Consider the following 27,615-nt stretch of genomic DNA (forward strand, 5'->3'; position numbering starts at 1 on the left):
CCTTCAGACTATGTGCAGTGTGGTGTGAGGACCTCGTGGTATGCCTCACAGGCTGAAACTCTTGAAAAGCTGGCAAATCATCATTCCCTCCCAGCGGTCAGAATTACACCCTTGCCTGAGTTAGATGTTGGGAGAAAGGTGACAGTTGAGGATGGCAGGGGAAATTAAGTAAGGAGATCACTTGTTTTTCTGGGGTGTCAGCACGATGTTCCAAAGTGTTCCTGGGAAAGAGTCTAATAGTTCTTGCTTCTGGGGTACCCCCTGTGGCCTAGTGGTTCCTCTCACTCCTTTAGAACCATCTGAGGATATTCATCTCTATTGTGCTTTGGAACTCCTTGGGAACCGGCAAGGAATCTGAGGATGTCCTTTGCAAATGCACCCCTCAGGATGTTTATTCCTTAACTCAGGAAGCACCAAGGAATAAAGAATAAAATTTCTTCACTGCAGGCTCATCTAGTTGTCCTTACTATTCGTAACTGTCAGCATCGAGTGTGGCAGCTATAATGATGAATTTCTTTTTGCTCTGCATTAAACTCTCTGCATTTAATTGTTTAAAAAGTGAAAGTTATTGGGCCTGTTACTAAGAATGCTCATCAGAGTCCACTGTTTTTGTTTTTTAGATTTATTTTGTATTCATGCATGGTTAGCCAGATAACATTTTGTCTCTGTTATTGAAAGAACTCAAATCCCAGTGCTGGAAATATTTACTTCTGGACTGTTGGTTCATTAATTAATGAAAGAGAGAAGCAATGCCATGTGACTTGGAAACCACATACCTTTTAATGTGCCAGGACCTCTTTAAAAAATGAAGAATACCCACAGTCATCCAGATAGGAGGTTAGCATTTAGATCACTGGCTTCTTCAGAAACTCACAGGATGAGTTATCATTCCTGAGTTTTATTTCTGGGCTGCTCGTATATCCCTGTTGTACAGCTGAACATGACCTGATGCTCATCATAATAATAAAGGCAAGCAAACAACTTTTGTTTGTTTGTTGGTTTATTTGCCCTGGAAAAAAAACATGTCTTGATGGGACCCTAGGATGATACCAAAATGAATATGGTGGAACATCAGGATGCCAAGGCAGAATTTATTAATAGATGGCTGGCTCCTTATGTGTTCAGTAGATCCTTCTTAGAAATGGTGAAATAACCCTGCACAGTATAGTGCCATATCTTGGCAATACAATAATGATAATACATTTAAATTTAAGAAACTCAGGGATTTGGTAGGAATATAAAATTGAAAAACACAGCAAATATCAGGAATCTATCAGTCACAGTTCATTTTTTTTACAGCAATATAAATCAAGGAAAAGCTAAAATACATTTTTATAAGCCAGCAGGCTGAAGACTGTATATGACGTATGCCCGCATTCAATCCATGCATACATATATAAATATATACATATACACATATATATGCAAGTAAAATCTTGATTATCCTACTTTGGATACTTTTCATTTTGAGTAAATTTATGAACTTTTGCTTGACCTGAAGTTTAGCCCATCACGTGTCTCTAAAGTCAAGTTTTCAGGTATACAAACATAATGTAACAGCCATTTAATACGTAGATAAGTACACTTCATTGGATTTCTAGTTTAGGATAAATATCTGTCAAGGACTGTGAGTCAGAAATTCATAACACTTAAATGGGAAGCTAGGATAGTTTGGTTTTACAAAGACAGGCTTTGGGGGCAAGTTTAAAAAAATCTGTCAGGGGTCTTGGTTTGCTCATGGTAGATGATTTTGGTGCAGGGGTAATTGTGCCAAATAAATACCTTTTTATTTGGGAGACTATGCAAATGCAGTCTGGCCTCAATCTTTATGCACAGTGATTCCCTATACATGTGTTCTGCGTTTATATTGAAACCCAATTGGGAACAACATCCCATTTGGCAATAATCCTAAACGACAGGCAGCCTGTGACATTGCTGAATGGCTCTAAGCACCCATTGAATATTTATACAGGGACTATTACTATCAAAGATAGTATCTACTCATAAAGTAGTTATGAGCACTGAGTTAATGAAGGCAACATACTTATCTGGCATATCGTGAGTGTTCCAGTTTTAGCAGTCACGATCCCAGTTGCTACTACTACTATTACTGTATGCCAGGCTCTGGACTAGAATAAGAATTAAAGCAGCCACGGTCTCTGCCCTTGTTGAGCTTGTCCTGTCGCATCTGATCACAGACTTCAACTCCTACGAGGCCAGTCAGGGCTCATGGTCTAAGAAGAGACCAACGGCCTGGCTGGAGAGGGCAGGGGCAGCAGCCTGCTGCCTTCTGGCAATGAAGCCTATGGTTGCAAATCATGCTTTTCCAGAGAAGTTAGAAATTTGGGTGAAATCTCCCAGCTTACAAGCACCAACAGTGAATGTCAACTTTAAAACAATTGCTTTATGGGCTACAAGCCTATGGTGTCTGGATGGTTCCTGGAGGTGCTCTTTTACAACTTCTGGACATGTCAGCTGTTAACAGCTGTTAATTCTCCACCTTTGGGGGGCAGCTCAAACCAGATGTGGGCAAAGATCACTTGTCAGTCCGTCTAATTTTTGGCTTCTCCGTGAAATGCAGAGAATTTGTGTTAAGTTGGGAGTTGGCAGGGCATGAATGAACACTGAGGACTGTCTCTTTAGTGATCAGAGGCAGCAGCACAATGAATGCTGGTGAAGAGGACAACTGTGGCCACGTGACAAGGAGTTAAGAGAGTTACCTTTTGCCAGAGAACACAGGACACTTTAGAGCACAGATAGGTGAAGAGTTTAACACAATTTATTTTTGCTTAAATAATCGACTAGGTCATCCAGTGTATGGTTTTTCATACATATGTCATTAGAGCTATGTGTCAATGAATGCTGATTTTATATGAATATAATCAACAAATTAAAGAATTTCACCAAAACCCAAATAAAAATGCCCTTTAAAACACAGCAGCCTTATTAACCTAATATGACATGGTGAGAATGGTTACAAATGATTGGCTTACTGAAAGGTGTCTACATCTTATAGCCAGTACACGATACAGGAGTAATTTTACAGCGTGCTGCCATTCTACTAGCTAAGAATTTCTGTTCAGTCCATTTAAAACACCCCTGATGGGGGCCTCTTTTGAGCACCATCCACCTCTAAAGCGGCAAGCATTACCCTTTTAAGCACTAACAGCACCCCCCTCCCCCTAAAGCAACTACTGTATAGGTTTTTTTTTTTTTCATTTTTAGATCATTTCATTGAAAAATTGGCAATAGCAACAAATATTAGATGAAGGGCTTTGTGTTTACAGATAAAATCTTCTGTGTTGCAGTATACTGTAGTGTTTGCAAAATTGGAAAAGATTTAATCAAAATAAGGTGATACACATGCATCAAAATATTAGTATTCTGAAGAAAAATTTTTTTCACAGAACTACAGAATTCCTCATTTGGGGAATTATTTAAATTTGCAGCAGATTTTAAAGATTTGTTTTTTTTTAAAATCAAGCTAGCAGTTTTGCATATACAAACATTATAATTGCTAATATACAAGAATCAGTGAAGATCCCCCCACCCATTACTCCTCCTCCCTCTTCTAGGGTGAAGTCACTTGAGACCCCTATTATGTTAAATGCATTTGCAATATTCTGTTTGTGTTCTAAGAGGCAGTGCCTTATCAACATTTATTCTATTTTTCTGTTAGAATTTATACAGTGTTATTATTTACAGCAAAACTATAGATGTTTTAAAAAAGAAACAAATAGTGTTTATACCCTGACAGTTTGGGTCCAAGAAAAATAAGGCGAGCTGTTGTGGATTTAGTAATTTTAGTGTTTCTCCATGATTTGATCATTCCATCTCCTTCTCCTTCTGTCCCTTCTGGCGGCAGAAATTTCTTCCTTTTATAAATGACACCAAATTACTTGAGATAAACTGTTAACAGCATGGCTTCTTGTATATACACTGCATTGCTAATTGCATACGTGCCAATCCTGGGAATGAAAGTGAATTTCCATGCTCTGTAAATTGGCTCATGCTAAATTAAAATGTGGGTGGTTTTTTTTCTTTTTCTTTTTGCATTAAAAAAAAATCATGCCATTAATGTGTGGAAGCGGCAAACACATACACCCTTCTCTGTAAATTTTTACTTCCTGCTGACAACTTCCATGATTTCTCAATACTGGCAGTAAAAACACAGGGTCCTGTGGAAAGAGAAACAATAGGTGTTGAGTTTAGCTTTCTTTCCAGTGCCTGCCCCCCACCTTATTTAAAGAAGTTGCTGAAGTCTCCCTTGCCATTCAACAGAAAAGCCTTAGAGAATGGGGGCCCTCAACTTCCTAATGGGGTGGTTTAACATGCTTTTGACTGAGGTGATTTGCTAGATGTGTCAGAGGACAAAGCCCTGAAGTGTGCTGGAAAGCTCTTAGAAGGCAGTGACCTTCTCTGGGCGACCCTGGGCCCTCCACAGAACGTTGCTTTCTGTATTAGGGGTTTCGGGGATTGAGTTCTTCTGGTTCTGTCTCTGTTGCTCAGGTCACTCACTCAGGTACTGGGGAAAGCATTGGCAGACCTCTGGACCTCGGTCTTATCTGTGAAATAAAGAGGCTGACAGTAGTGCTCTTGAGATTTCCATCAAAATGTATGGGGTTTTTAAGGGCACACAGGACCAGGGATACAGAGTCAGGATGGAGCTCCTGAATCATGCCTATTTGTTTTATGCTAAGTCTCTCACCCCACAAAATGCTACCCTTCATAATGGGAAAACAGTCTCATTACTTTGGTTACTATGAAATTGCTTTTCCATATGCAAATTAAAATTCATGACTATTTTATGCCATTGCAAAGAATATTTTTTTTTCTCCTGACTCACATCAGTCAGGACAGGATCAGTTCAGTTCAGTTCAGTCGCTCAGTCGTGTCTGACTCTGTGACCCCATGAATCACAGCACGCCAGGCCTCCCTGTCCATCACCAACTCCCGGAGTTCACTCAAACTCATGTGCATCGAGTCGGTGATGCCATCCAGCCATCTCATTCTCTGTCGTCTCCGTCTCCTTCCGCCCCCAATCCCTCCTAGCATCAGACTCTTTTCCAGTGAGTCAACTCGTTGCATGAGGTGGCCAAAGTATTGGAGTTTCAGCTTTAGCATCAGTCCTTCCAGTGAACACCCAGGATCGATCTCCTTTAGAATGGACTGATTGGATCTCCTTGCAGTCCAAGGGACTCTCAAGAGTCTTCTCCAGCACCACAGTTCAAAAGCATCAATTCTTTGGCGATCAGCTTTCTTCACAGTCCAACTCTCACATCCATACATGACCACGGGAAAAACCATAGCCTTGACTAGACACACCTTGGTTGGCAAAGTAATGTCTCTGCTTTTTAATATGCTATCTAGGTTGGTCATAACTTTCCTTCCAAGGAGTAAGCGATTAATTTTATTTGAGATTTTTTACGGAGGCTCCACTGAGAACATCTTGTCCTATCTGATTATACCTGCATAAAGTATCAATGTTTTATAACCAGTCTTAATACATCAAAATAAATTGACCTCCTTTGCCAGAGGTTTTCATACTCCTATGCAGAATTGTTCTTGGTAGGAACATCTCCTCCACAACACAAAGTTCTTCCTGCATATGTCCATTCCTCCTGCTCAGTGTGAAAAGATGACAGACCTGAGTGCCTGCCTGAGAACAAGACATAGCCCCTAGAGAAAAGGCGAGTCAGGCGAGATTAATTTTGGGAACAACCCTATTCATTCACATACATGCCACAGACTATTTCTGCTGGTTCAGGAGAACCTTTAGAATTCTGCTTCTGTTGGGGTTTAAGATTGTTCTCAGTGACCTTGAGGTTATTTATGTACCCCAGACAAGTCTCTTTGCCTTTAGATGGAATATCCTGGGGTTCTGTAAACATTTTAGTGCAGTACTTCCTCTGTCTGCCCCGCTATGGTTCTGCCTTCCTTTTTTGTATTAAGAGCCTACTGACCTCCATGCCCCAGGTCACTAATGCTTGGAGCCAAGAACATCAAAGTGTCAATTCCTTCTGGGGTGATTTGAACACCTGCCCCACACCCATGACTCTGCAGCAGTTTCAGAGAAGGAAAGTGAGTCATCTGAGCAGGCCGTTTTCCAGAGAGTGTGCATGTAGAGTAAGAAGATCAGGATTTTCTCACCTCTGCCTTTACTGTCTATTCCTAATCTTCCAGGCACCAGGCTAAGATGGTTCTATGATAATGTTACTCCAGTGATCTCACTTTGTTTTCTTAGGGAAACTTCTCAGCAATTTTCTTCTAATTGAACTCTGCCCCCCTCAACTTTTTACAGCTTAACTGATACAGAATTTATATACCATATAGTTTATCTATTGTAAATATAGGTTAATAATAAATGTATACAGCTATGTAATCATCACTACAACCCAGTCCAGCTCTGTTTGGCCTAATCTTCCAAAAACCAATCCAGCTTCCCACTAATCTTGCAGTAAGAAGCAAGGTCTTTCTCTTATCACCTCCATGCAAGCAAACACTGTCTTGCTAGAAATAGTGGATACGTTTCTATACTTTAAAAAAAAAATCTATTACTTACACCTATTTATATTCGGGTATAATGTGAATGATCGTTTAAAAAGTTGAGTGTTACTTCCCCTTTTATATCTGTCTTGTTCTTGGTCACACAGTCAGGGTGTATAGGCCCCAACCACATAGGGTGTAAGAATGTTATTCATTGGACAAAAGCATATGCCAAAGACAGTGTTACACGAAAAGCATAAGCATCTTGGCTGAGTGACTCTGGGTTGTTATACAATAGTGACAGTCTGTATAAACTGTGATGAGATCGCCATCTAATGGAAAGGTGCAAGAGCAGGCTCCCTCAAGATGACATTTCAGAACTAGAATTTGAGTCACCTTCTGTGTCTGGGTTTGAATAATGGATCTGAGTTTGAAGCATTTGCATTTAGAAATCTGTCTTTGGGTTTTCATGCTTTTCAAACCCAAATATAGTGGAAAACAACTCAGAAAACCAATCATTTTATTTAGTTATTTCAGTATACATTTGTTTTAAGAAATTTAAAATATCAAAAAAGAACTATTCATTGGATTTTCAAGGCAGTTTGTATTTCACAGATGAATGCTTTACTTTCTTCATCACATTTTCAAGTCAGGAATATATATTTAGGTTAAAACCAACCTTTCCTTTATAGGTTCATGTAATAGTGGTACTTAACCCCTAGTGCCTAGCTAAAAACAAACTGACAGCAACATCAGACATGCACACCCACACACCCTACACCTTTAGCTCTCTGCATAGTGGTACTTAACCGCTAGTACCTAACTAAAAACAAATTAACAGCAACATCTCACTCACACACACACACACACCGTACACCTTTAGCTCTCTGCAGTTCAGCACAATAAACCTTTTCATGCTTACTGCCCATACTCTCTACTGAAAATCACTGTTTAACAGTCTCCACTGGTTCTCCAACTTGGATACACATTAGAGTTATCTGGGGAGATTTAAAAAAATCCCAGTATCCAGGCCATATCCCATATCAGCTGGGTGGCGCACAGCATAAAAACTTAAAAAAAAAAAAAAAACCCTGTAGATGATTCCAGTGCTCCACCCAGATTAAGAGCCAGTAATATGTTCTGAAGCAGTGCTTCCCAAGGCTTAAAGTGCATACCTATTACCCAGGGATCTTCAAAAGTGTGTTCTGATTGAGTAGGTCAGGGTGAGCCAGGAGTTTCTGCGTTTCTGATAAGACTCCCGGGTGATGCTGATACTGCTGGTCCACAGATCACACTTGGAAAATCTAGAGAATCTAAACTACATGCCAGTCATCATCCCAATTGGTTTCCAGTTTCTTTTCTTTGCTTATGATTTTGTATCTACCTGTAATCCCCTGCTGCCATCTTCATTTATCTCTAACTCCTCTTTACCCTCTAAGTGTGTTTCAAATGCCATCTTCTTGAAACTCTGGGCTATCTTCTCCCTAGTGAGATCCACCTTTCCAGGCTAACTCTTACTCATTTAAAGACTGAGCTCTGTTATGCCTTAAAGAAAGCCTTTCCCGATATGCCTTCCCTATAGCCCACTGAGAACAAAGGCTTTGTTATTCTAGTTCATCTCTTCCTAACCCACTTCTCTCTTCCATTCCCTTCTCTTTTTCTCTCTTGTTAAGGAAGTCATGAGGCTAAGAACATTTTTTCCTAAGCATTAATTCTAATTACTTTATGTAATGCTAATTGTGTAATTTAAAAATAATTCCCAGTTTATGTAGATTTGTTCTTCAACTAATACCAATAAGCAGGACCTAATTTTTGTTTGTTCTCTTCTAGTGACTTCTGATTAAAAAACATCTGAGGTAACAGGGCCAGTTTTAAAAAAAGAAATTATTGGGAAAGTAGTGATGTACATATTGGCAGTGGAAGAAAAATACAGTGCTCAAGTTTTATAGTTAACTTAATAGGGCAACTAAATAGTCATCTTTATTAAATGTTTATCATGTGCCAGGCACTGTTCTAAAGTGGATTAGCTTGTTTAATCCTAATAACAATGAGGTACTATTTCTTCCATTTTACAAATAAGGAAACAGAGTCACAGGGCTATTATACTGGCAGTGCATTTAGTGTGTGGGAGAGCCAGAACTGGAAGTCAAGCTACCTGGCTATTGAGCCCTGCTTTTAGATAATTAGGGATTTTTTTAAAGGGTAAGAAAGATGAAAAGCGATGCTACATAAAAGCATTATCTACTCCAGATGAATTCTGGAAAATATTCTGGAGGAAAGGGTCCTGAATTTGGGGTGAAGCAATTCATACCAGAGTTCTGATTTCCTGGAAGCAGAATCAGGAAGTCGGAGTTAAAATCCGTTCCTGTCATTAACTACAACCTCATCGATTCTGCTGTCTGTATTAAAGAGGAATTAGAATACCTGTTCTACTGGTTTCCCTGGGATACTATGAGAAACAAGTGATACAAAATAACAAAGTGTTCTGAAGCATAAACCAGTGTGACACACAGAGGATTTCAGCGATGCTGTTCCGACCTCTCCCACTGCTGTATTCTAGCACACCTGGCTGCTGCTGCTCAGCCCACTGGCCTCCTAAACGCAGGATCTTCCAGGTGCTGTTCTTGGCTCTCTTCTCACCTCCTTTCTTTTTTAAAAATTTACATCATTTTTTAAGAATTGAAGTATAGTTGATTTACAATGTGTGTTAGTTTCAAGTGTAGAGCAAAGTGCTTTATATATATGTATATATATATACACAAACACACATATACCTATATATATGTATATATATACACACACACAGGTTGCTGTTTAGTTGCTCAGTTGTGTCCAAATCTTTGTGACCCCATGGTGTGCAGCACGCCAGGCTTCCTGGTCCTTCACTGTCTCCCAGAGTTTGCTCAAACTCACGTCAGTTGAGTCGATGATGCCATCCAACCAACTCATCCTCTATGCCACCTTCTCCTCCTGCCCTCAGTCTTTCCCAGCATCAGGATCTTTTCCAATGAGTCAGTTCTTTGCATCAAGTGGCCAAAATATTGGAGCTTCAGCATCAGTCTTTCCAATGAACATTCAGAGCTGATTTCCTTTAGGATTGACTGGTTGGACCTCCTTGCAGTCCAAGGGACTGTCAAGAGTCTTCTCCAGCACCACAGTTCGAAAGCATTGATCTTCAGAACTCAGCCTTTTTTATGGCCCAACTCTCACATCTGTACATGACTACTGGAAAAACCATAGCTTTGACTACCTGGACCTTTGTTATCAAAGTGATGTCTCTGCTTTTAAATATGCTATCTAGGTTGGTCATAGCCTTTCTTCCAAGGAGCAAGTGTCTTTTAATTTCATGGCTACAGTCACTGTCCGCAGTTATTTTTGAGCCTAAGAAAATAAAGTCTGTCACTGTTTCCAGTGTTTCCCCATCTATTTGCCATGAAGTGATGGGACTGAATGCCGTGATCTTAGTTTTTTGAATGTTGAGCTTTAAGCCAAATTTTTCACTCTCCTCTTTCACTTTCATCAAAAGGCTCTTTAGTTCTTCTTCGCTTTCTGCCATAAGGGTGGTGTCATCTGCATATCTGAGGTTATTGATATTTCTCCAACAGTCTTGATTCCAGCTTGTGCTTCATCCAGCCCAGCACTTCGCATGATGTACTCTGCATATAAGTTAAATAAGCAGGGTGACAACATACAGCCTTGACGTATGCCTTTCCTAATCTGGAACCAGTCTGTTGTGCCATGTAATATTCTAACTGTTGCCTCTTGACCTGCATACAGGTTTCCTAGGAGGCAGCTAAGGTGGTCTTGCATGCCCATATCTTTCAGAATTTTCCAGTTTGTTGTGATTCACACAGGCAAAGACTTTCACATAGTCAGTGAAGAAGAAGTAGATGTTTTTGTGGAACTCCCTTGCTTTCTCTATGATCCAGTGAATGTTGGCAATTTAATCTTTGGTTCCTCTGCCCATTTTAAATCCAGCTTGTAGATCTGGAAGTTCTTGGTTCACATACTGTTGCAGCCTAGCTTGTAGGATCTTGAGCATTACCTTGCTGGCATGTGAAATGAGTGCAATTGTGTGGTAGTTTGAACATTATTTGGCATTGCCCTTCCTTGGGACTGGAATGAAAACTGACCTTTTCCAGTCCCGTGGCCACCCACTGCTGGGTCTTCCAAATTTGTTGACATATTGAGTGCAGCACTTTCACAGCATCAACCTTTAGGATTTGAAATAACTCAGCTGAAATTCCATCACATCCATTAGCTTTTGTTCATAGTAATGCTTCCTAAGGCTCACTTGACTTCGCACTCCACGATGTTTGGCTCTAGGTGAGTGAGCACACTATTGTGGTTATCTGGGTCATTAAGACCTTTTTTGTACAGTTCTTCTGTGCATTCTTGCCACCTCTTCTTAATATCTTCTGCTTATTTTAGGTCCATACTATCTCTGTCCTTTATTGTGCCCATCTTTCCATGAAATATTTCCTTGGTATCTCTAATTTTCTTGAAGAGATCTCTAGTCTTTTACATTTTACTGTTTTCCTCTATTTCTTTGCATTATTCACTGAAGAAGGCTTTCTTATCTCTCCTTGCAATTTGAAACTCTGCATTCAGATGGGTATATCTTTCCTTTTTGCCTTTTGTTTCTCTTCTTTTCTTGGCTATTTGTAAGGCCTCTTCAGACAACCATTTTTCCTTGTTGCATTTCTTTTTCTTAGGGATGGTTTTGGTCACCGCTTCCTGCACAATATTATGATCCTCATCGTACTTCAGGTACTCTATTGGATTCAATCTCTTGAATTTATTTGTCACTTCCACTGTATAATCCTAAGGGATGATTTAGGTCATACCAGAATGACCTGGTGGTTTTCCCTACTTTCTTCAATTTAAATCTGAATTTTGCAATAAGGAGTTGGTGATCTGAGCCTCAGTCAACTCCCGGTCTTCTTTTTGCTGACTGTATAGAATGTCTCCGTCTTCGATTGCAAAGAACATAGTCGATCTGATTTTGGTACTCACCATGTGGTGATGTCCATGTGTAAAGTTGTTTCTTGTGTTATTGCAAGAGGGTGTTTGTTATGACCAGTGTGTCTTTTGGCAAAACTCTGTTAGCCTTTGCCCTGCTTCATTTTGTACTCCAAATTTGCCTGTTACTCCAGGTATCTCTTGACTTCCTACTTCTGCATTCCACTCCTCTATGATGAAAAGGACTTCTTTTTTGTTTTGGTGTTAGTTCTAGAAGATCATGTAGGTCTTCATAGAACCATTCAACTTCATCTTCTTCAGTACTAGTGACTGGAGGATAGATTTAGATTACTGTAATACTGAATGGTTTTCCTTGGAAATGAATCAAGATCGTTCTGTTGTTTTTGAGACTGCACCCTGGCAGTGTATTTTGGACTCTATCGTTACTGTGAGGGCTACTCCATTTCTTCTAAGGGATTCTCGCCCACAGTAGTAGATATAATGGTTATCTAAATTAAATTCACCCATTTCCATCCATTTTATTTCACTGATTCCTAAAATGTTGTTCACTCTTGCCATCTCCTGTTGACCACTTCCAGTTAAACTTGATTCATGGATCTAACATTCCAGGTGCCTATGCAATATTGTTCTTTACAGCATCAGACTCTATTTTCACCACCAGACACATCCACAACTGGGCGTTGTTTCTGCTTCGGCCCAGCCTCTTCATTCCTTCTGGAGCTATTTCTCTGCTCTTCTCCAGTAGCATATTGGACACGTACCGACCTAGGGTGTTCATCTTTCAGTGTCATATCTTTTTGCCTTTTCATACATGTTCATGGGCTTCTCAAGGCAAGAATGCCGAAGTGGTTTGCCATTCCCTTCTCCAGTATAGTGATGACAAGATACTGAGTATCTGCATCTGTGCTACAGAGTAGGTCCTTGTTGTTTACCTGTTTTATATATATTGTTTCTGTTGTTTAGTTGCTCAGTCCTGTCCAACTCCTTATGACCACATGAACTGTAGCCCACCACATTCCTCTGTCCGTGGGGATTTTGAGGCAAGAATACTGGAGTGGGTGGCCAGCATTTTATATATAGTAGTGTATATGTTAATCCCAAACTCCTAATTTATATCCCTGACCCCTCTTCTCTTAACACGACTTAACAATAATAGCTGAGTGCTTACTATGGGCTTGCCAGTCACTATTTTAAGTGATTTACATAGAGTAACTCATTTAATTCTAGCAACAACTCTATGAGATATGTTACTCTTATCCTAATAAAGGCCAAGAAATTAAGGCAGAGAAGTTAAATAGGTTAGTCAAGCTTACACAGCTAGTAAGCCTGCGGTTTATATTCACTCAGGCCATTTCTGTACCACATTAGATCATTAGCCTACATTTCTCTTCCTCATTACTGACAAATACTGAAGCACTACAGATTGACCTATTTCAATCTTGAATTTTATTTTTCTCCTCTTAGGGTCTATATTTTTGTTAGTGACTACACACACGTTCACAGTCTCACTCCCTCTGTAGAGTTAATCTGGTTGTTACATTTCTAAAATGTTCCTCACATCTGCCCTCAGCTTTCTGTTCTCTTCTGCCTGGGTTCAGGCCCTCATTGTGTCTCCTAACTGAGTTCCTTGTATTCAAACTCTCCTCTCACTAACTCCGTTTCCTACTGCTAGGGTTACCTAACTCCCATCTGACTGTATTATTCTCCCACCACAACACTTCCAGTGGGACCCTACTGTCTCTAGGATGAAGGCCACAGTCGCGAGCATAGCACATATCATCACACTGCTGCTGCTGCTAAGTTGCTTCAGTCGTGTCTGACTCTGTGTGACCCCATAGATGGCAGCCCACCAGGCTCCCCCATCCCTGGGATTCTCTAGGCAAGAACACTGGAGTGGGTTGCCATTTCCTTCTCCAATGCATGCAAGTGAAAGGTGAAAGTGAAGTCACCTAGTCGTGTCCGACTCTTAGTGACCCCATGGACTGCAGCCCACCAGGCTCCTCCATCCATGGGATTTTCCAAGCAAGAGTACTGGACTGCCCAGTCTTAAATCCTACTCTGTCTTCAGAAGCTACTTTAAATATGCACTTCCAAGAAGCTTTGCAAGCTATCCTCCATTGGAGTTTGTTACATCTTCCAGTGATTTCTCCTAGCAATTTGTTTATATCTTTTATTATAGCTCTGTATTTTGACGTGTGTTGTTTACAGTCATGTTTGCCTCTTGGTCTAGACTGTAGTTATATGTCCTCAAATGAGTAGCAATGCTTGGGATAATGTCTTTTTTCAATTTATATATGTATGTATTTTTTTTTACTGAAGGAAAGTTGATTACAATGTTGTGTTAATTTCAGATGTACAGCAGAGTGATTTTATATGTATGTATACACACACATGTCTATTATTCAGATTCTCTTATATGTTATTACAAAATATTGAGTATAGTTCCCTGTATTATACAGTAGGCTCTGGCTGATTATTTTATATATAGTAGTGTATCAATTCCAATCTCCTAATTTCTCCTTCCCTCACCCCTGTTTTCCCTTTTATAACCATATGCATGTTTTACATGTCTGTGAATCTCTTTCTGTCTTGGAAGTAAGTTCATTGTATTTTTTATTTTCTTAAGATGTCACATATAAGTGATACGTCTTTCCCTGTTCACCTTAGTGTGATGATCTCCAAGTCCATCCATGTTGCAGCAAATGACATTATTTCGTTCTTTTTTATGGCTGAGTTGTATTAGGATAACGTCTTAAATGTGGGACTTCTTAATCACAAAAACAGTGTGTCACATGCTAAGGGTAAAGGGGCTCTAAATGTGTGTGGTCACTTGTTTATAAAAGCTTATCAGCCAAACTGCATTATAGCAAAGTTTCTTTTATCCACTGATATTAAACTGCAAGGATTAAAATATTTTATGGTAAAACCAAACAAATATGCTAGAGGGCCAAGGCTGAATATGCAGGCAGTTTTAGATTAGAACAGATAGAACAGCTTGAAGATCTCTAGGAAGGAAGAGGTCAGAGGCAACCTTCCAAAGCTCTGTTCCTCTTCAAAATGTTGTTCTTTGGGGCTCAATCCTGAGCCCCTTCTTTGCTCACTTTCACTTTCTCCCTGGGTAATCACATCTATTCTCTGGTGTTCCCTTTCTCTGATATTCAGGATTCACCTCTTGAGTGATAACACTCATTTTTATATGCCAAGTCACAATTTTTCCTCAGAGCTCCAGACTTAACGTACTGACAAATGGCCTGAGTTCTTGATAGTTTAAAAACCCATCCTGTTCCTTTTTCCACCACCCACTTGCTTACACTTGGAACCTGGGTGTCATTCTTGACTCAACTCTTCTCCATCCTACCTCCAAGCCATCAGATACCGTCGACTTTCTTAAAACTACAGCCCAGGTCCTAGCCCTACATCCTAGCTCATCCCCTTCAGTTTATTCTTGTTTTCCCTCCGATCCTTCTCTACATAGCTGATGTGTTAAAAAAAAAAAAAAAAAAAATTAGGTCAGGCTCTTGCTTAAAATCTTTCAAAAGCTTCAATGTCTTTTTTTTAGAATAAAATCCAAATCCTACAGTCTGGTCTATGATGAAGCATTTCTCACTTCATCATGGGCCCGCCTCAGTCACCACCAGCTCATCAGGCTCTGGGGCACTGATCTTCTTTCATGTCCCCAAATGTGTTAGGCCTTTTCCTACCTCAAGGCCCTTGCGGGTGTTGTACCCTTTGCTTGGAGTCCTATTTTCCTTCCCATTTTCATTGCTGGTGGTACCTATGAGGCCTTAGCATAAATGGCATGACTTTCCCCAGCCCCCAAGTCTAAATATGTCCCTGTGTTATTCTTCCTTGGATCTTGGACTTTGTATTTTTAGCCCTTAGACAACATGTGTCTCATTTCTTTCCCCTTTGCAGGCTGAGAGATGCAGAAAGGCAGAGGCCATGGAGGTTTTATTCACCTCTGTGTATCTAGCCTTTTCACTCTAAACCAGGTAGAAGGTCAAATACTTTTGGAAGACACGAATGACATGAGTCAACGTTTTGACCTCAGGTAATAAAGTATTTCCTCAGCAGGCCTGGGTGCTGTTGCTGCTCCTGGCTTCCACGTGGCTGTGCGATCTTGAGCATTTCCCTGAAAGAGGTTTAAACTGCAGCTGTTCCACAGTCTTTTATGGCATATGTCTGGGGACCTTCTCATGCCACAGTCTCACTAATCAGTTCTCTAAAGGCATTTTTAAAGTAAACATTTGAACAATCAGAACTAATTGATTGTTCATATTAAACTACTGAAATGCAAAAAATAAATAAATTAAAAAAAAATAAAACATTAAAAATTAAAAAAAAAAAAACAAACAGCCAACAAAGCACAGGAAACTACACTCAGTGTTATGTCATAACTTACAAGGGAAAAGAATCTGAAAAGAATATATATATACGTATATTCATATATATGCACATTCATATATATATGTATAATTGAATCACAGTGCTGTACACTTGAAACAAATGATATTGTAAGCTAACTATACTTCAATAAAAAATTAAAAATAGTAAAAAAAAAAAAAAAAAGTAAACATTTGGAGATTATGGTTATGCAGGTTTGTTTTATTTTAAAAAACAAAACCAAAACACTGAGTGTTTTCACTGTGTACTGTATGAAGAAATTTACTACAGGTTGCCTTTACACATGTCGTTGATTCAAAATGCTTTTAGGCTTCTGATAATAATCAAATACTGTTTAACTATTAGTATGAGTAACAGTTAAGAACTAGGCTCTGGATAAGTTCAAGTTTTATTCTTTTGCTCATTAGCTACAGACCTTGAGTAAGTCATTTAATTCTTCCAAACTCCAGTTTCCTCATTTATTAAAAAAAGGGATAATAGTATTTACCTTATAGTGTTATTTTGGGGACTACATGAGGTAACGTATGTAATGATCTTACCTGGCATACAGTAACCTCTGATAGGATATGACTATGACTATTATTATTATTCATAAGTCATTTCAGAAAGACAGCTTAGTGGAATTGGACACTAAGTGAAGTATCAACCTTGAGTTAAGTCCTAGTTCTTCCAATCACAGCTGTGTAGCAGAAGAAAGGTCATATGACCTCTCTGAGCCTTAGCATCCTCATCTGTAAAAGGTAGCAATCAAAATCGGTCTGACCTTCCCGGAGGCTTGTTTGAAGAGTAAGACAAAAATGTAAAAGCACTTTATAAGGTACAAATCATTATATATTATGTATAAATCTTTATATTTATTTTCAGCCATCAGCTTTTCCCTTACACTAAAAATAGGATGGCTGTGACTCAGTATTAAAGAAAGGCAGGTATAGGGTTCAGATAGCTCAAAATTCAACTGGTTATAAAACCAGAATAAAAATTTTAATATTACCATCTGATATTCAGTGAAATTTGGCCACATTCCATGTGCTTATTAGTTGTTCTACTGTTAAAAAAAAAAAGACAGCTAGCAGGGTCATAAAAACCCTCAATATATTTGCAAATTGATTTTTCCAGAGCACACATTCAGTGTCCTGGAATTATAGGCAGTATTCTCTGACTCATTTCCTAAGTTCACTTATGAAAGGCAAATACCTTTGGTAACACCCTGGAGAGTAAAATGAGACTTGCAGTCAAATCACTGTTCTTTCCATCTGACACATTTAGTTTGCTTTACGTTGAAGCTATTTTCACATTCATATGAATGCTCCTATTGAGTTTCTCTTTCCTTTGAGTGGTGTAGCAAATGAGCCAAAGCCAAGCCCACTGCTTTACGGAGTGGATTATTTATCATTCTGATGTCTCTTGTACATTTTTGACAAGTCATTTCTGTATTAATTTGCTCTAAATGACCCTAGAAGCCTAACATTTTCACATATTTTTTGGTGTCATTTATTCATAGATATTAGGTATATGTTACTCTAGAAAAATGGCTTCACTGGTGTAGATAACCTTTTTGGTTCTTTCCTACTAAGAGTCTGACTCTATGATTGAACAAGTTACTAAACTTTTAGGGGCATACTAAAGCTGACAGCTTACTGAACTCTCTTCTAATTTTATTTATCACTTAGAATTGCTTAAACAGAGTAATTTAAACTGCAAATTCATGCTTAGTGTTTTATTAATCTGCCAATAGCCAAAGCAATCTTTTTTTTAACTGGTTAAAAAAGTTGTGATAGTTTCAGGTGGACAGCAAAGGGATTCAACCATACATATACATGTATCCATTCTCCCCTAAATTCCCCTCCTATCCAGGCTGCACATAACAGTGAGCAGAGTTCCCTTGTTATCCATTTTAAATATAGCAGTGTGTACATGTCCATCCCAAACTCCCTAACTTTTATCTCCCCACCAAATCCTTCCCCCTGGCAACCATCAGTTATTTCTTTAAGTCTAAGAGTCTGTTTTGTAAATAAGTTCGTTTGTATAATTTCTTTATAGATTTCACATGTCATACAATATTAGTCCTCTGATTTTCTTCACTCAGTATAAGAATATATGAGTCTAACTATGTTGCTACAAATGGCATTATTTCATTCTTTTTAATTAGCCAAAGAAATCTTGAGAAAGAAGAACAGAGCTAGAGGTACTATGCTTCTTGACTTCAGACAAAGCTATAGTAATAGCTTACAAATACAAAGCTATAGTAATTAAAACAGTATGCTACTGGCACAAAAACAGACACACAGATCAATGGAACAGACTAGAGAGCCCGAAAATAAACCCACACATTTATGGTCAATTAATCTATGGCAAAGCAGGCAAGAATATACAATGGAGAAAAGACAGTCTCTTCAATAAGTGATGCTGGGAAAATTGGACAGCCACATGTAAAAGAATAAGACTAGAGCATTTTGTCACAACATATAAAAAGAAAACTAAAAAACTAAGAATAGATTAAAGACCTAAAAGTAATACTGGAAACCAGAGAAGTCCTGGAAGAAAACACAGAATACTTTTTGACATAACTGTAGCAATATTATTTTTTGGATATGTCTCCTAAGGCAAAGGAAGCAGCAGCAAAAATAAGTGGGTCAAAATAGTGGCTAAAGAAGATGTGGTGTATATATATGGAATGGAATATTTAAAAAGTGAAATTTTGCCATTTACAACAATATAGATGGACCTGGAGAATATTATGGTTCGTGAATAAGTCAGAGAAGGACAAATACATATTTATTTTTTAGTCCACATATAAGTAATAACAGAATATAGCAAAATATAGACTCACAGATAGAGAGAACAAACCACTAGTGACCAGTGGGGAGAGGGAAGGCAGAAGGGACAAGACAAGGGTAGGAGATGAAGAGGTACAGACTAATGTGTGTAAAATAAATAAGCTACATATTGTACAGCACAGTGAAATATAGCCCATATGTTACAAAAACTTTAAATGGAGTATAATCTATAAGAATTTTGAATGGAGTACAATCTATAAAAATTTTGGATCACTGTGTTATGCATCTGAAACTAATATTGTAAATCAGCTACAACTCAATTTAAAAAAATCTCTCTATATATATGTCTTTTACTAGGTTCAGCTATAAGACATGAATAATGGGTGGGTTCATTCTAGATATTGCCTCACTGATGTCATCCTTAATTTTCTCATCTCTCACCCTTGTCATCTGACAAAAACCAATTTATGTCACTACCTCTTGATTCAACCTTACTGTCACTACCTCTTACAATCCTTACTGCCCAAGCCAGCATCGTCAGTAGTTTAGCAGGTTATCTGCTGATCTGTTATTGCCACCTCCCTTCATTCTGTGTCTTGCAGCTAGAGTAAGTGATGCAAAACCTAAACTTCTAGTGGAAAGAGGCTTATGAGACCTGAATCTTTCCTACCTCTCCAGACACAATGCCAAAACCTTCTACCAGCTGCACTGACCTGTTCTCCCTTCTTGTTTCTTTTTCCTTCTGGCCTTTGCAAAATGCTGTAGCCTGTGCCTGGAAGGCTATCTCAAACACCATCCAGTTTCTTCCTCTTTACCCAACTGAGTCCTATTTACCCTTTAAAACAGCTCAAGCATCGTTTTCTCAAAGAAGACCTTCCCTGTCACCTCAGACAAGGTCAGATATCCAGTTAACAGGGTTAAGAGTGTGGGCTCTGGAAGCTGCCCGTTAGGGTTTGTGTCCTGTTTCTGCCACTTTTTATTTAGGTGACCTTGGGCAATTCTGATACTGTTAAATGGGGATGATAAAGATGCCAATCCAAGAGGACTGACTGTGAGAATCAAGTGAAAGGTACACCTGGAACACTGGACGAGTATGTATAGCAAACATTGTATTTGCCAGAGCTCTCTGCAGTTCCTAAGAGTTTTCTCAAAGCCTTAAATACTGAAATGACTGACTACCATGAAATCTCTAAATGTAAGGTCAGTGAGGGCCAGTACCTCCCTAGTGTTCCAGTACCTCCCTCGTGTTGTTTACCAGTGATTTCCCAGTGCCTTAGGCAGAAAGCCTCATGGACAGAAAGTGAAATCAATCCTTAAGTGAATAAACAGGCAAATAATAAGAGTTTTTTTTGGAGGTGGAGGGATTAAGAATTTCTTTGGGTGTTAGTTACAGTCACCTCACATACAAAATTTGGGGCAACGAGACTCTGATTTCTCAGCTCCTTATGGCAACACTCCAAATACCAGGATTCTGGTAACTGGGGAACAGCAGATGAATGGAAGTGGAAACTGGGATCTCTTTGCTCTTTGTTTCTGGGGGCTAAGAAAACTCTTGGTTAACAGCCCTAAGAACTCATCCAGCTTTGTCTCACAGACTTACAAAGAGCTTTTCAAAGCTCTATCTGCTTTTTCACCCCATGTGGGCTTTCTAATTGTGGTTCCGTAGGGAGAACTAGCACAAAGTAAAGTTCAGAAGACAGTGTTAAAGGAAAACACCCTTCTTTCTGAAGAAAAATTCAGACAAGTTTAAACAAAGCTCACTAAACATTTTAACTTACAAAACACACTAGTCCCATTAGCCTCCTATTTAATTTGCTTTGTTTATACAAAATATATTAAGTAGTATATAGAGATTTCGGTCACTTCATTTAAACTTGGCAACCAATATATTTCAACCAAAATTATATTCTCAGATGCTGTTCTGCAAAAATGGTGGAGGCTGAATCAATACAACTTTCCAAGTACATTTATATGAACTATTTGTTGCCGAATAACATTCTTGTTAGAATGAATAATGCTACTGCATCTTAAACACTGAGTCTTCGCTCTTTGAGGAGACTCAATGATCAATATTTACATTTGCTTCTGCAAACATCATTTACATTTAAATTCCTGACTAATATGTGAAGAGAAAGTTCATGGACTGTGAGCTGGAGGCCATAGTTTTAGTGTGTGTGTGTGTGTGTGTATGGGCTCCCCTGGTGGCTCAGTGGTAATCTGCCTGCCAATGCAGGAGACGATGCCTGGGTTCTATCCCTGGGTCAGGAAAATCCCTGGGAGAAGGAAATGGCAACCCACTCCAGTATTCTTGCCTGGGGAAATTCTATGAACAGAGGAGCCTGGCAGGCTAGTTCATGGGGTCACAAAAGAGTCAGATACAGCTTAGCAACTAAACAACAACTACAATGTATGTATACACAAACATAAAAATGACTCCAACTGCATACTGGATATTCAAAGCTGTAATTCCATGAAAAAGAGCGGAAGGGTGGAGGAGGTATGGATCACGTATTTGGTGAAATTAGATGTGCTACTGTTGCTGATTTGAGCACACTTACCACCTTGGTTGACGGTTTCCTGTTATGAGTGGCTCTTCTTTTCCACTTGACGGATTTCCTTCTTCGTCTTTACCTTATAACCTTCTCCCTGTTTTGGAAGGAATGTACACATTAAGATTTCATGGTGAAAGTGTTTTCATTAAAAAGCAGGTTCCGTTCTGGTTCCTTGAGGCTAGATTAGGGTAAGTGAGACACAGTTTAAAGCACTTTGTCACTTCATGTCCAAAAATACCATCTATTTACCTTAACCACACAGCTCAGCAGCATCAAGCCAAGCTGCAGAGCACCATCAGAATGAATACCATGTTACTATACTTCACAATGATTCATTCTATTAGTGGTCAGTCAAACAGCCTGTCCATTTCCTGTGAAGCTAGAAGAAATCACTAAAGCTCTCAAGGGACTCAAACCCCAGTTGTAAAAAATATTAGTAAGTTATAATTTATGTCTTTTACAGTCAGCAGAATGTTAAGTAATCTGTTGTAATGAGATGGAAATTTCTCAGTAAAGTACTAATCATGAACTAAACACCGTGGAAGTGCTGTCGAGCTGACAGACTTTTAATTCGTGAAATTACCACGCCCTTCCTGACAAAGTAGGCATCCATTTTCCATAAAACAAGACCTCTCTTCACTGAGCATCAAGGACACACTTCTCTGTGAGCAAAGTGGTTGCACAAATGCTCAGCTTCTAACCTACTTAAAACAGAAAACACAGTAGTCTTTCCAATTTTCTGAATTACTCCTTCTCAGAAATTCTCAGTTTACTTTTTTCTTATGTAGACACAGGTATTGAAGTTTCTTTCTTTTTTTTTTTTTTAATGCAAAGGGTAAGGTCTGAGAAAGGAAAGAAATGAAAAATAACCAGAGATGTTTTCTCTGGGAGTTAGAGATTCATTTGCTGAGTTACACTGCTCGGTGATGACTTTGGTTCTTTAACTGGTACACGGGAGATGGGCTGTTGTTAACCCAGAGAGGAAAATCCTCTTCAGGTTAAGATGGGGGAGGGGGGGATTTGTATTCCCCTGTGGAATATACTGGAAAGAGAAAATGTTTAGATTCAATGTAAGGATCTTATGACAAGCTTTTTATCATTCTGACTTTTAATTAAACCTTGTGCATCTGCTGGAAACAAGTGCTCTCTCTCCGGGTCCTAGGCAGGCACTGGGCTGCAGGCAAAGTACTGGGCCGGGAAGGCCAGGGTGGAGGATGGCCGATGGGAACTGGCACATTCCACCCTCCATAAATGAAATAATCTGAAAACTCTAAAGATAGTAAAAGTATATGGTGTTAAAGAATGTTAGGAAGGAAAGTCTTTTTCTTTGACCCTGATCAAATACACAAGATGTCCAAAGCAGCAAACGCTTCAAGCTGTCACACTGCAGATGCCAGGCTGTTAGCATATTCTAAAGCGTTCACAAAGCTTTTATCCTCTACTGTCTTTTTGACAGTCCCTCTCCATTACCACGTCATCATGTTTTCTCTCTTGTGGGATAACAATTCGTCTTAGTACTTTCCGAGTGATCTGTATAGGAAGCAATAGTGAGAAGGAGAGCTTTTTCTCTTTTCTATTTCAAGAGCTGACACTACAGCAAACAAATAGAAAATCTAAGCCCAAGAGAAGCATGAAATCCCAATGGTGATTACTTTTCTGGTGATGAGGTTGCCTTCTTCATCAGTAAACTGTTCTTCTGTGACAGATTCACCAGGAATGGTTTTTGCTTCCTCTCCCTAAAGGATGTGGCATAAAGATTAGCAATAAACTAGATGGATAGATCTCCACAGCACTCCATACACCACACACATGCTCTGTGGAATTTTAGAAAAAGAAGGTATAAAACTCTACTTGCTATTCTAGGGCAAGGGGAGAAGATTGACTCCATGGGATTATTTAGTAGTCAACAACATTCAAAGCATTAAACCTCAAATACATATAAGGTTGATGGTTAGCAACAAACTCCAAGAAGGAAGAATTTGAAAATATGTAATCATAGAATGCAGTTATACATAGATAGACAAACAAAAAGGTTTTATTTATTGAAAAAAGATTTAGCTAATGATTAGAGATGGCTGGATGGCATCACCGACTCTGTGGACATGAGTTTGAGTGTACTCCGGGAGTTGGTGATGGACAGGGAGGCCTGGCGTGCTGTGATTCATGGGGTCGCGGAGAGTCGGACACGAGTGAGCGACTGAACTGAACTGAACTGAGAGCTCTAATTAGATTATTTCACTTTGAATAAATGTTTCTTCACTAGTTCTACCAAATCTCTCATTTTGGTGGATTGCCTTGTATCTAATTTAAATTGAGGTAGCACCTTAGTTGGGGTATTATATTAATCACTCTTAGTTTAATTTAAAAATTCCTTTACTGAGGGTAATATGTACATTTTTTTCAAGTACTATGAGAAAAGTTGAGAGTACAGAGAAAACCTTATTTTTTTCTAGACTTAACCTTTCATAAGTTGTATATGTGTACAGTCTGTATAGACTGTACACATGGACATCACCAGATGGTCAACACCTAAATCAGATTGATTATATTCTTTGCAGCCAAAGATGGAGAAGCTGTATACAGTTAGCAAAAACAAGACCAGGAGCTGACTGTGGCTCAGATCATGAACTCCTTATTGCCAAATTCAGACTGAAATTGAAGAAAATAGGGAAAACCACTAGACCATTCAGATATGGCCTAAATCAAATCCCTTATGATTATACAGTGGAAGTGAGAAATAGATTTAAGGGACTAGATCTGATAGATAGAGTGCCTGATGAACTCTGGACGGAGGTTTGTGACATTGTACAGGAGACAGGGACCAAGACCATCCCCATGGAAAAGAAATGGAAAAAAGCAAAATGGCTGTCTGAGGAGGCCTTACAAATAGCTGTGAAAAGAAGAGAAGCGAAAAGCAAAGGAGAAAAGGAAAGATATAAGCATCTGAGTGCAGAGTTCCAAAGAATAGCAAGGAGAGATAAGAAAGCCCTCCTCAGTGATCAATGCAAAGAAAGAGAGGAAAACAACAGAATAGGAAAAACAAGAGATCTCTTCAAGAAAATTAGAGATTTCAAGGGAACATTTCATGCAAAGATGGGCTCGATAAAGGACAGAAATGGTATGGACCTAACAGAAGCAGAAGATATTAAGAAGAGGTGGCAAGAATACACAGAAGAATTGTACAAAAAAGATCTTCACGACCAAGATAGTCACGATAACGTGATCACTGACCTAGAGCCAGACATCTTGGAATGTGAAGTCAAGTGGGCCTTAGAGAACATCACTATGAACAAAGCTAGTGGAGGTGATGGAATTCCAGTTGAGCTATTTCAAGTCTTGAAAGATGATGCTGTGAAAGTGCTGCACTCAATATGCCAGCAAATTTGGAAAACTCAGCAGTGGCCACAGGACTGGAAAAGGTCAGTCTTCATCCTCATCCCAATCTCAAAGAAAGGCAATGCCAAAGAATGCTCAAACTACCGCACAATTGCACTCATCTCACACGCTAGTAAAGTCATGCTCAAAATTCTCCAAGCCAGGCTTCAGCAATATGTGAACAGTGAACTTCCAGATGTTCAAGCAGGTTTTAGAAAAGGCAGAGTAACCAGAGATCAAATTGCCAAAATCCGCTGGATCATGGAGAAAGCAAAAGAGTTCCAGAAAAACATCTATTTCTGCTTCATTGACTATGCCAAAGCCTCTGACTGTGTGGATCACAATAAACTGTGGAACATTCTGCAAGAGATGGGAATCCCAGACCACCTGACCTGCCTCTTGAGAAACCTGTATGCAGGTCAGGAAGCAACAGTCAGAACTGGACATGGAACAACAGACTGGTTCTAAAGAGGAAAAGGAGTACGTCAAGGCTGTATATTGTCACCCTGCTTATTTAACTTATATGCAGATTACATCATGAGGAACGCAGGGCTGGAAGAAGCACAAGCTGGAATCAAGATTGCCGGGAGAAATATCAATCACCTCAGATATGCAGATGACACTACCCTTATGGCAGAAAGTGAAGAGGAACTCAAAAGCCTCTTGATGAAAGTGAAAGAGGAGAGTGAAAAGGTTGGCTGGAAGCTCAACATTCAGAAAACAAAGATCATGGCATCTGGTCCCATCACTTCATGGGAAATAGATGGAAAAACAGTGGAGACAGTGTCAGACTTTTATTTTTTGGGGCTCCAAAATCACTGCAGATGCTGATTGCAGCCATGAAATTAAAAGATGCTTACTCCTTGGAAGGAAAGTTATGACCAACCTTGATAGTATATTAAAAAGCAGAGACATTACTTTGCCAACCAAGGTCCATCTAGTCAAGGCTATGGTTTTTCCCATGGTCATGTATGGATGTGAGAGTTGGACTGTGAAGAAAGCTGACGCCGAAGAATTGATGCTTTTGAACTGTGGTGTTGGACAAGACTCTTGAGAGTCCCTTGGACTGCAAGGAGATCCAACCAGTCCATTCTAAAGGAGATCAATCCTGGGTGTTCATTGGAAGGACTGATGCTCCAATACTTTGGCCACCTCATGCAATGAGTTGACTCACTGGAAAAGACTCTGATGCTGGGAAAGGTTGGGGGCGGGAGGAGACGGAGACGACAGAGAATGAGATGGCTGGATGGCATCACCGACTCTGTGGACATGAGTTTGAGTGAATTCCGGGAGTTGGTGATGGACAGGGAGGCCTGGCGTGCTGTGATTCATGGGGTCGCGGAGAGTCGGACACGACTGAGTGACTGAACTGAACTGAAGTTGTATATGAGAATAACTATGTCCGATGAAGTACATAGTTTCAGAATATCATCTTCAAGTGAAGGAACCTTCTGTGATGACTGATTAATTACCAAATGAATGTATGATGGCATCTCTCAGGTAGTGACTGTTATCTGATTTAGAAGAGGAAATTGGCAAGGCTCTTCCTCTGGTGAGTTAAAAAAAGGGAATAAATTCTTAACTTTCCAAGGTAGCCTCATATTTTCTGCTAATAGCTCAGTAGATTTATATGGTTCCTTAATACCTATTAGCTTTATGAGTATAAGAAAAACCACTCAGCAAAAATGGGACTGTATTTATAACACATTACCTTCTTCACTGGTGTCAACATTAGGTCAGTCTCACTTTTGGAGAACAAGAACAAACACCTTAAGTGCAGACCCACTTTAGAGACCTGCTGACTTGTAGTAAAACTTCTTGGTGAAGAGGTGACCTGGACAATGCAATAGTACTATATACTATAGTTATTGTACCCTGTACTTTTTTCTTTTCCTTTTTTTAAGGAAAAATGGGAAATCTTGATGAAGATAGCTGAGTTTCTGGGAGAGCCAGGATTCTAACTCTTTTAATGTCATTGTCATGGCAAAGGTGGTATAGTTCTGAGAATTTTGCCAGTGTCTGCCAATGGTGAGAAATTCTATGATTGTTTTTATTATAGCCCGTAGAAAGGAAGTTCTGGTTTAAAATAACAAAAACTAACTGAAATCTCCTTATTTTGATAACAAAATTCTGTTTTCTTCTTCTTCTTTTTTTTTTTTTTACAAAGTGACTTTGTTTTCTTATAGATTGTGGGCTCATAGGTCATGCATGGGGCATTTGACTCATTTTACCTCACTGGGGTACAGTGATGGGATGAAAATAAAACAAGATGTTTCTTGTTGTTCATGCTTGTTTAGTTCATTTTGAACCTTGTTTATGACTAATTTCATTTAGCACAGTTAAGAGAGAAAAGGAAATAGAAAAATGTGTAGAGGTCTCCTGCCTGAATGCACTAAAATCTGTAACAAGTTCTTAAGGAGTATTATTTATGTTTTGCCTGGTTGGTCAAGAGATACTTGGAATAACAGGCATGTCTGGCCTTGGAGTACAAAATGAAGCAAAGCCCAGAACACACTGGTCAAAGCAAACATCCTTTTCCAATGACCCAAGAGATGAGTCTACCCATGAATATTACCAGATGGTCAACACCAAAATCAGATTAATTATATTCTTCATAGGCAAAGACGGAGAAGCACTATACAATAAGTAAAAACAAGACCTGGAGCTGACTGTGGCTCAGATCATGAGCAACTTATTGCAAAATTCAGGCTTAATTTGAAGAAAGTAGGGAAAACCACTAGGCCATTCAGGTAAGACTGAAATCTAATCCCTTATGATTATACAGTAGCGGTGACAACTAGATTCAAGAGATTAGATCTGGTAGAGTGTCTGAAGAACTATGGACAGAGGTTCATAATGTTATATATAGGAGGCAGTGACCAAAACCATCCCAAAGATAAAGAAATGCAAGAAAGCAAAGTGGTTGTCTGAGGAAACTTAACAAATAGTTGAGGAAAGAAGAAAAGCAAAAGGCAAGGGAGAAAAGGAAAGATATACCCAATTGAATGCAGAGTTCCAGAGACGAGCAAGGAGAGATA

The 27,615-nt window shown here is 39.2% G+C and overlaps 1 protein-coding gene and 1 long non-coding RNA gene across 16 annotated transcripts in view; one reads left to right on the forward strand and one right to left on the reverse strand.

Moving 5' to 3' along the window:
* Nucleotides 1–2,761: 2,761 nt before the first annotated feature.
* Nucleotides 2,762–27,615, reverse strand: part of ANK3 (ankyrin 3) — a 765,692-nt gene continuing 740,838 nt past the window's right edge. For 12 of the 13 annotated variants that reach the window (XM_088841902.1, XM_088841899.1, XM_088841900.1 and 9 more), the window contains 4 exons: nt 22,855–22,938; nt 22,673–22,732; nt 21,209–21,296; nt 2,762–4,178 (listed from right to left, as the gene is read on the reverse strand). In XM_088841902.1, coding sequence (XP_088698028.1) covers nt 21,231–21,296; nt 22,673–22,732; nt 22,855–22,938 — 210 coding nt within the window. In that variant the 3' untranslated portion in view covers nt 2,762–4,178; nt 21,209–21,230. The remainder of the gene's footprint in view (nt 4,179–21,208; nt 21,297–22,672; nt 22,733–22,854; nt 22,939–27,615) is intronic. The other variant, XM_088841909.1, reaches the window with a different exon arrangement.
* The window catches only part of LOC129555812 (uncharacterized), a 41,167-nt gene continuing 22,304 nt past the window's right edge, over nt 8,753–27,615 (forward strand). For 2 of the 3 annotated variants that reach the window (XR_008685816.2, XR_016038729.1), the window contains exon 1: nt 8,753–9,101. This is a non-coding gene — a long non-coding RNA (uncharacterized LOC129555812). Of the gene's footprint in view, nt 9,102–26,453; nt 27,328–27,615 lie in introns of those variants that run through there. The other variant, XR_008685817.2, reaches the window with a different exon arrangement.

Source organism: Moschus berezovskii, chromosome 12 (assembly GCF_049115385.1).
Source record: "Moschus berezovskii isolate FMDL1 chromosome 12, NW_MosBer_1.0, whole genome shotgun sequence".
Classification (NCBI taxonomy): domain Eukaryota; kingdom Metazoa; phylum Chordata; class Mammalia; order Artiodactyla; family Moschidae; genus Moschus; species Moschus berezovskii.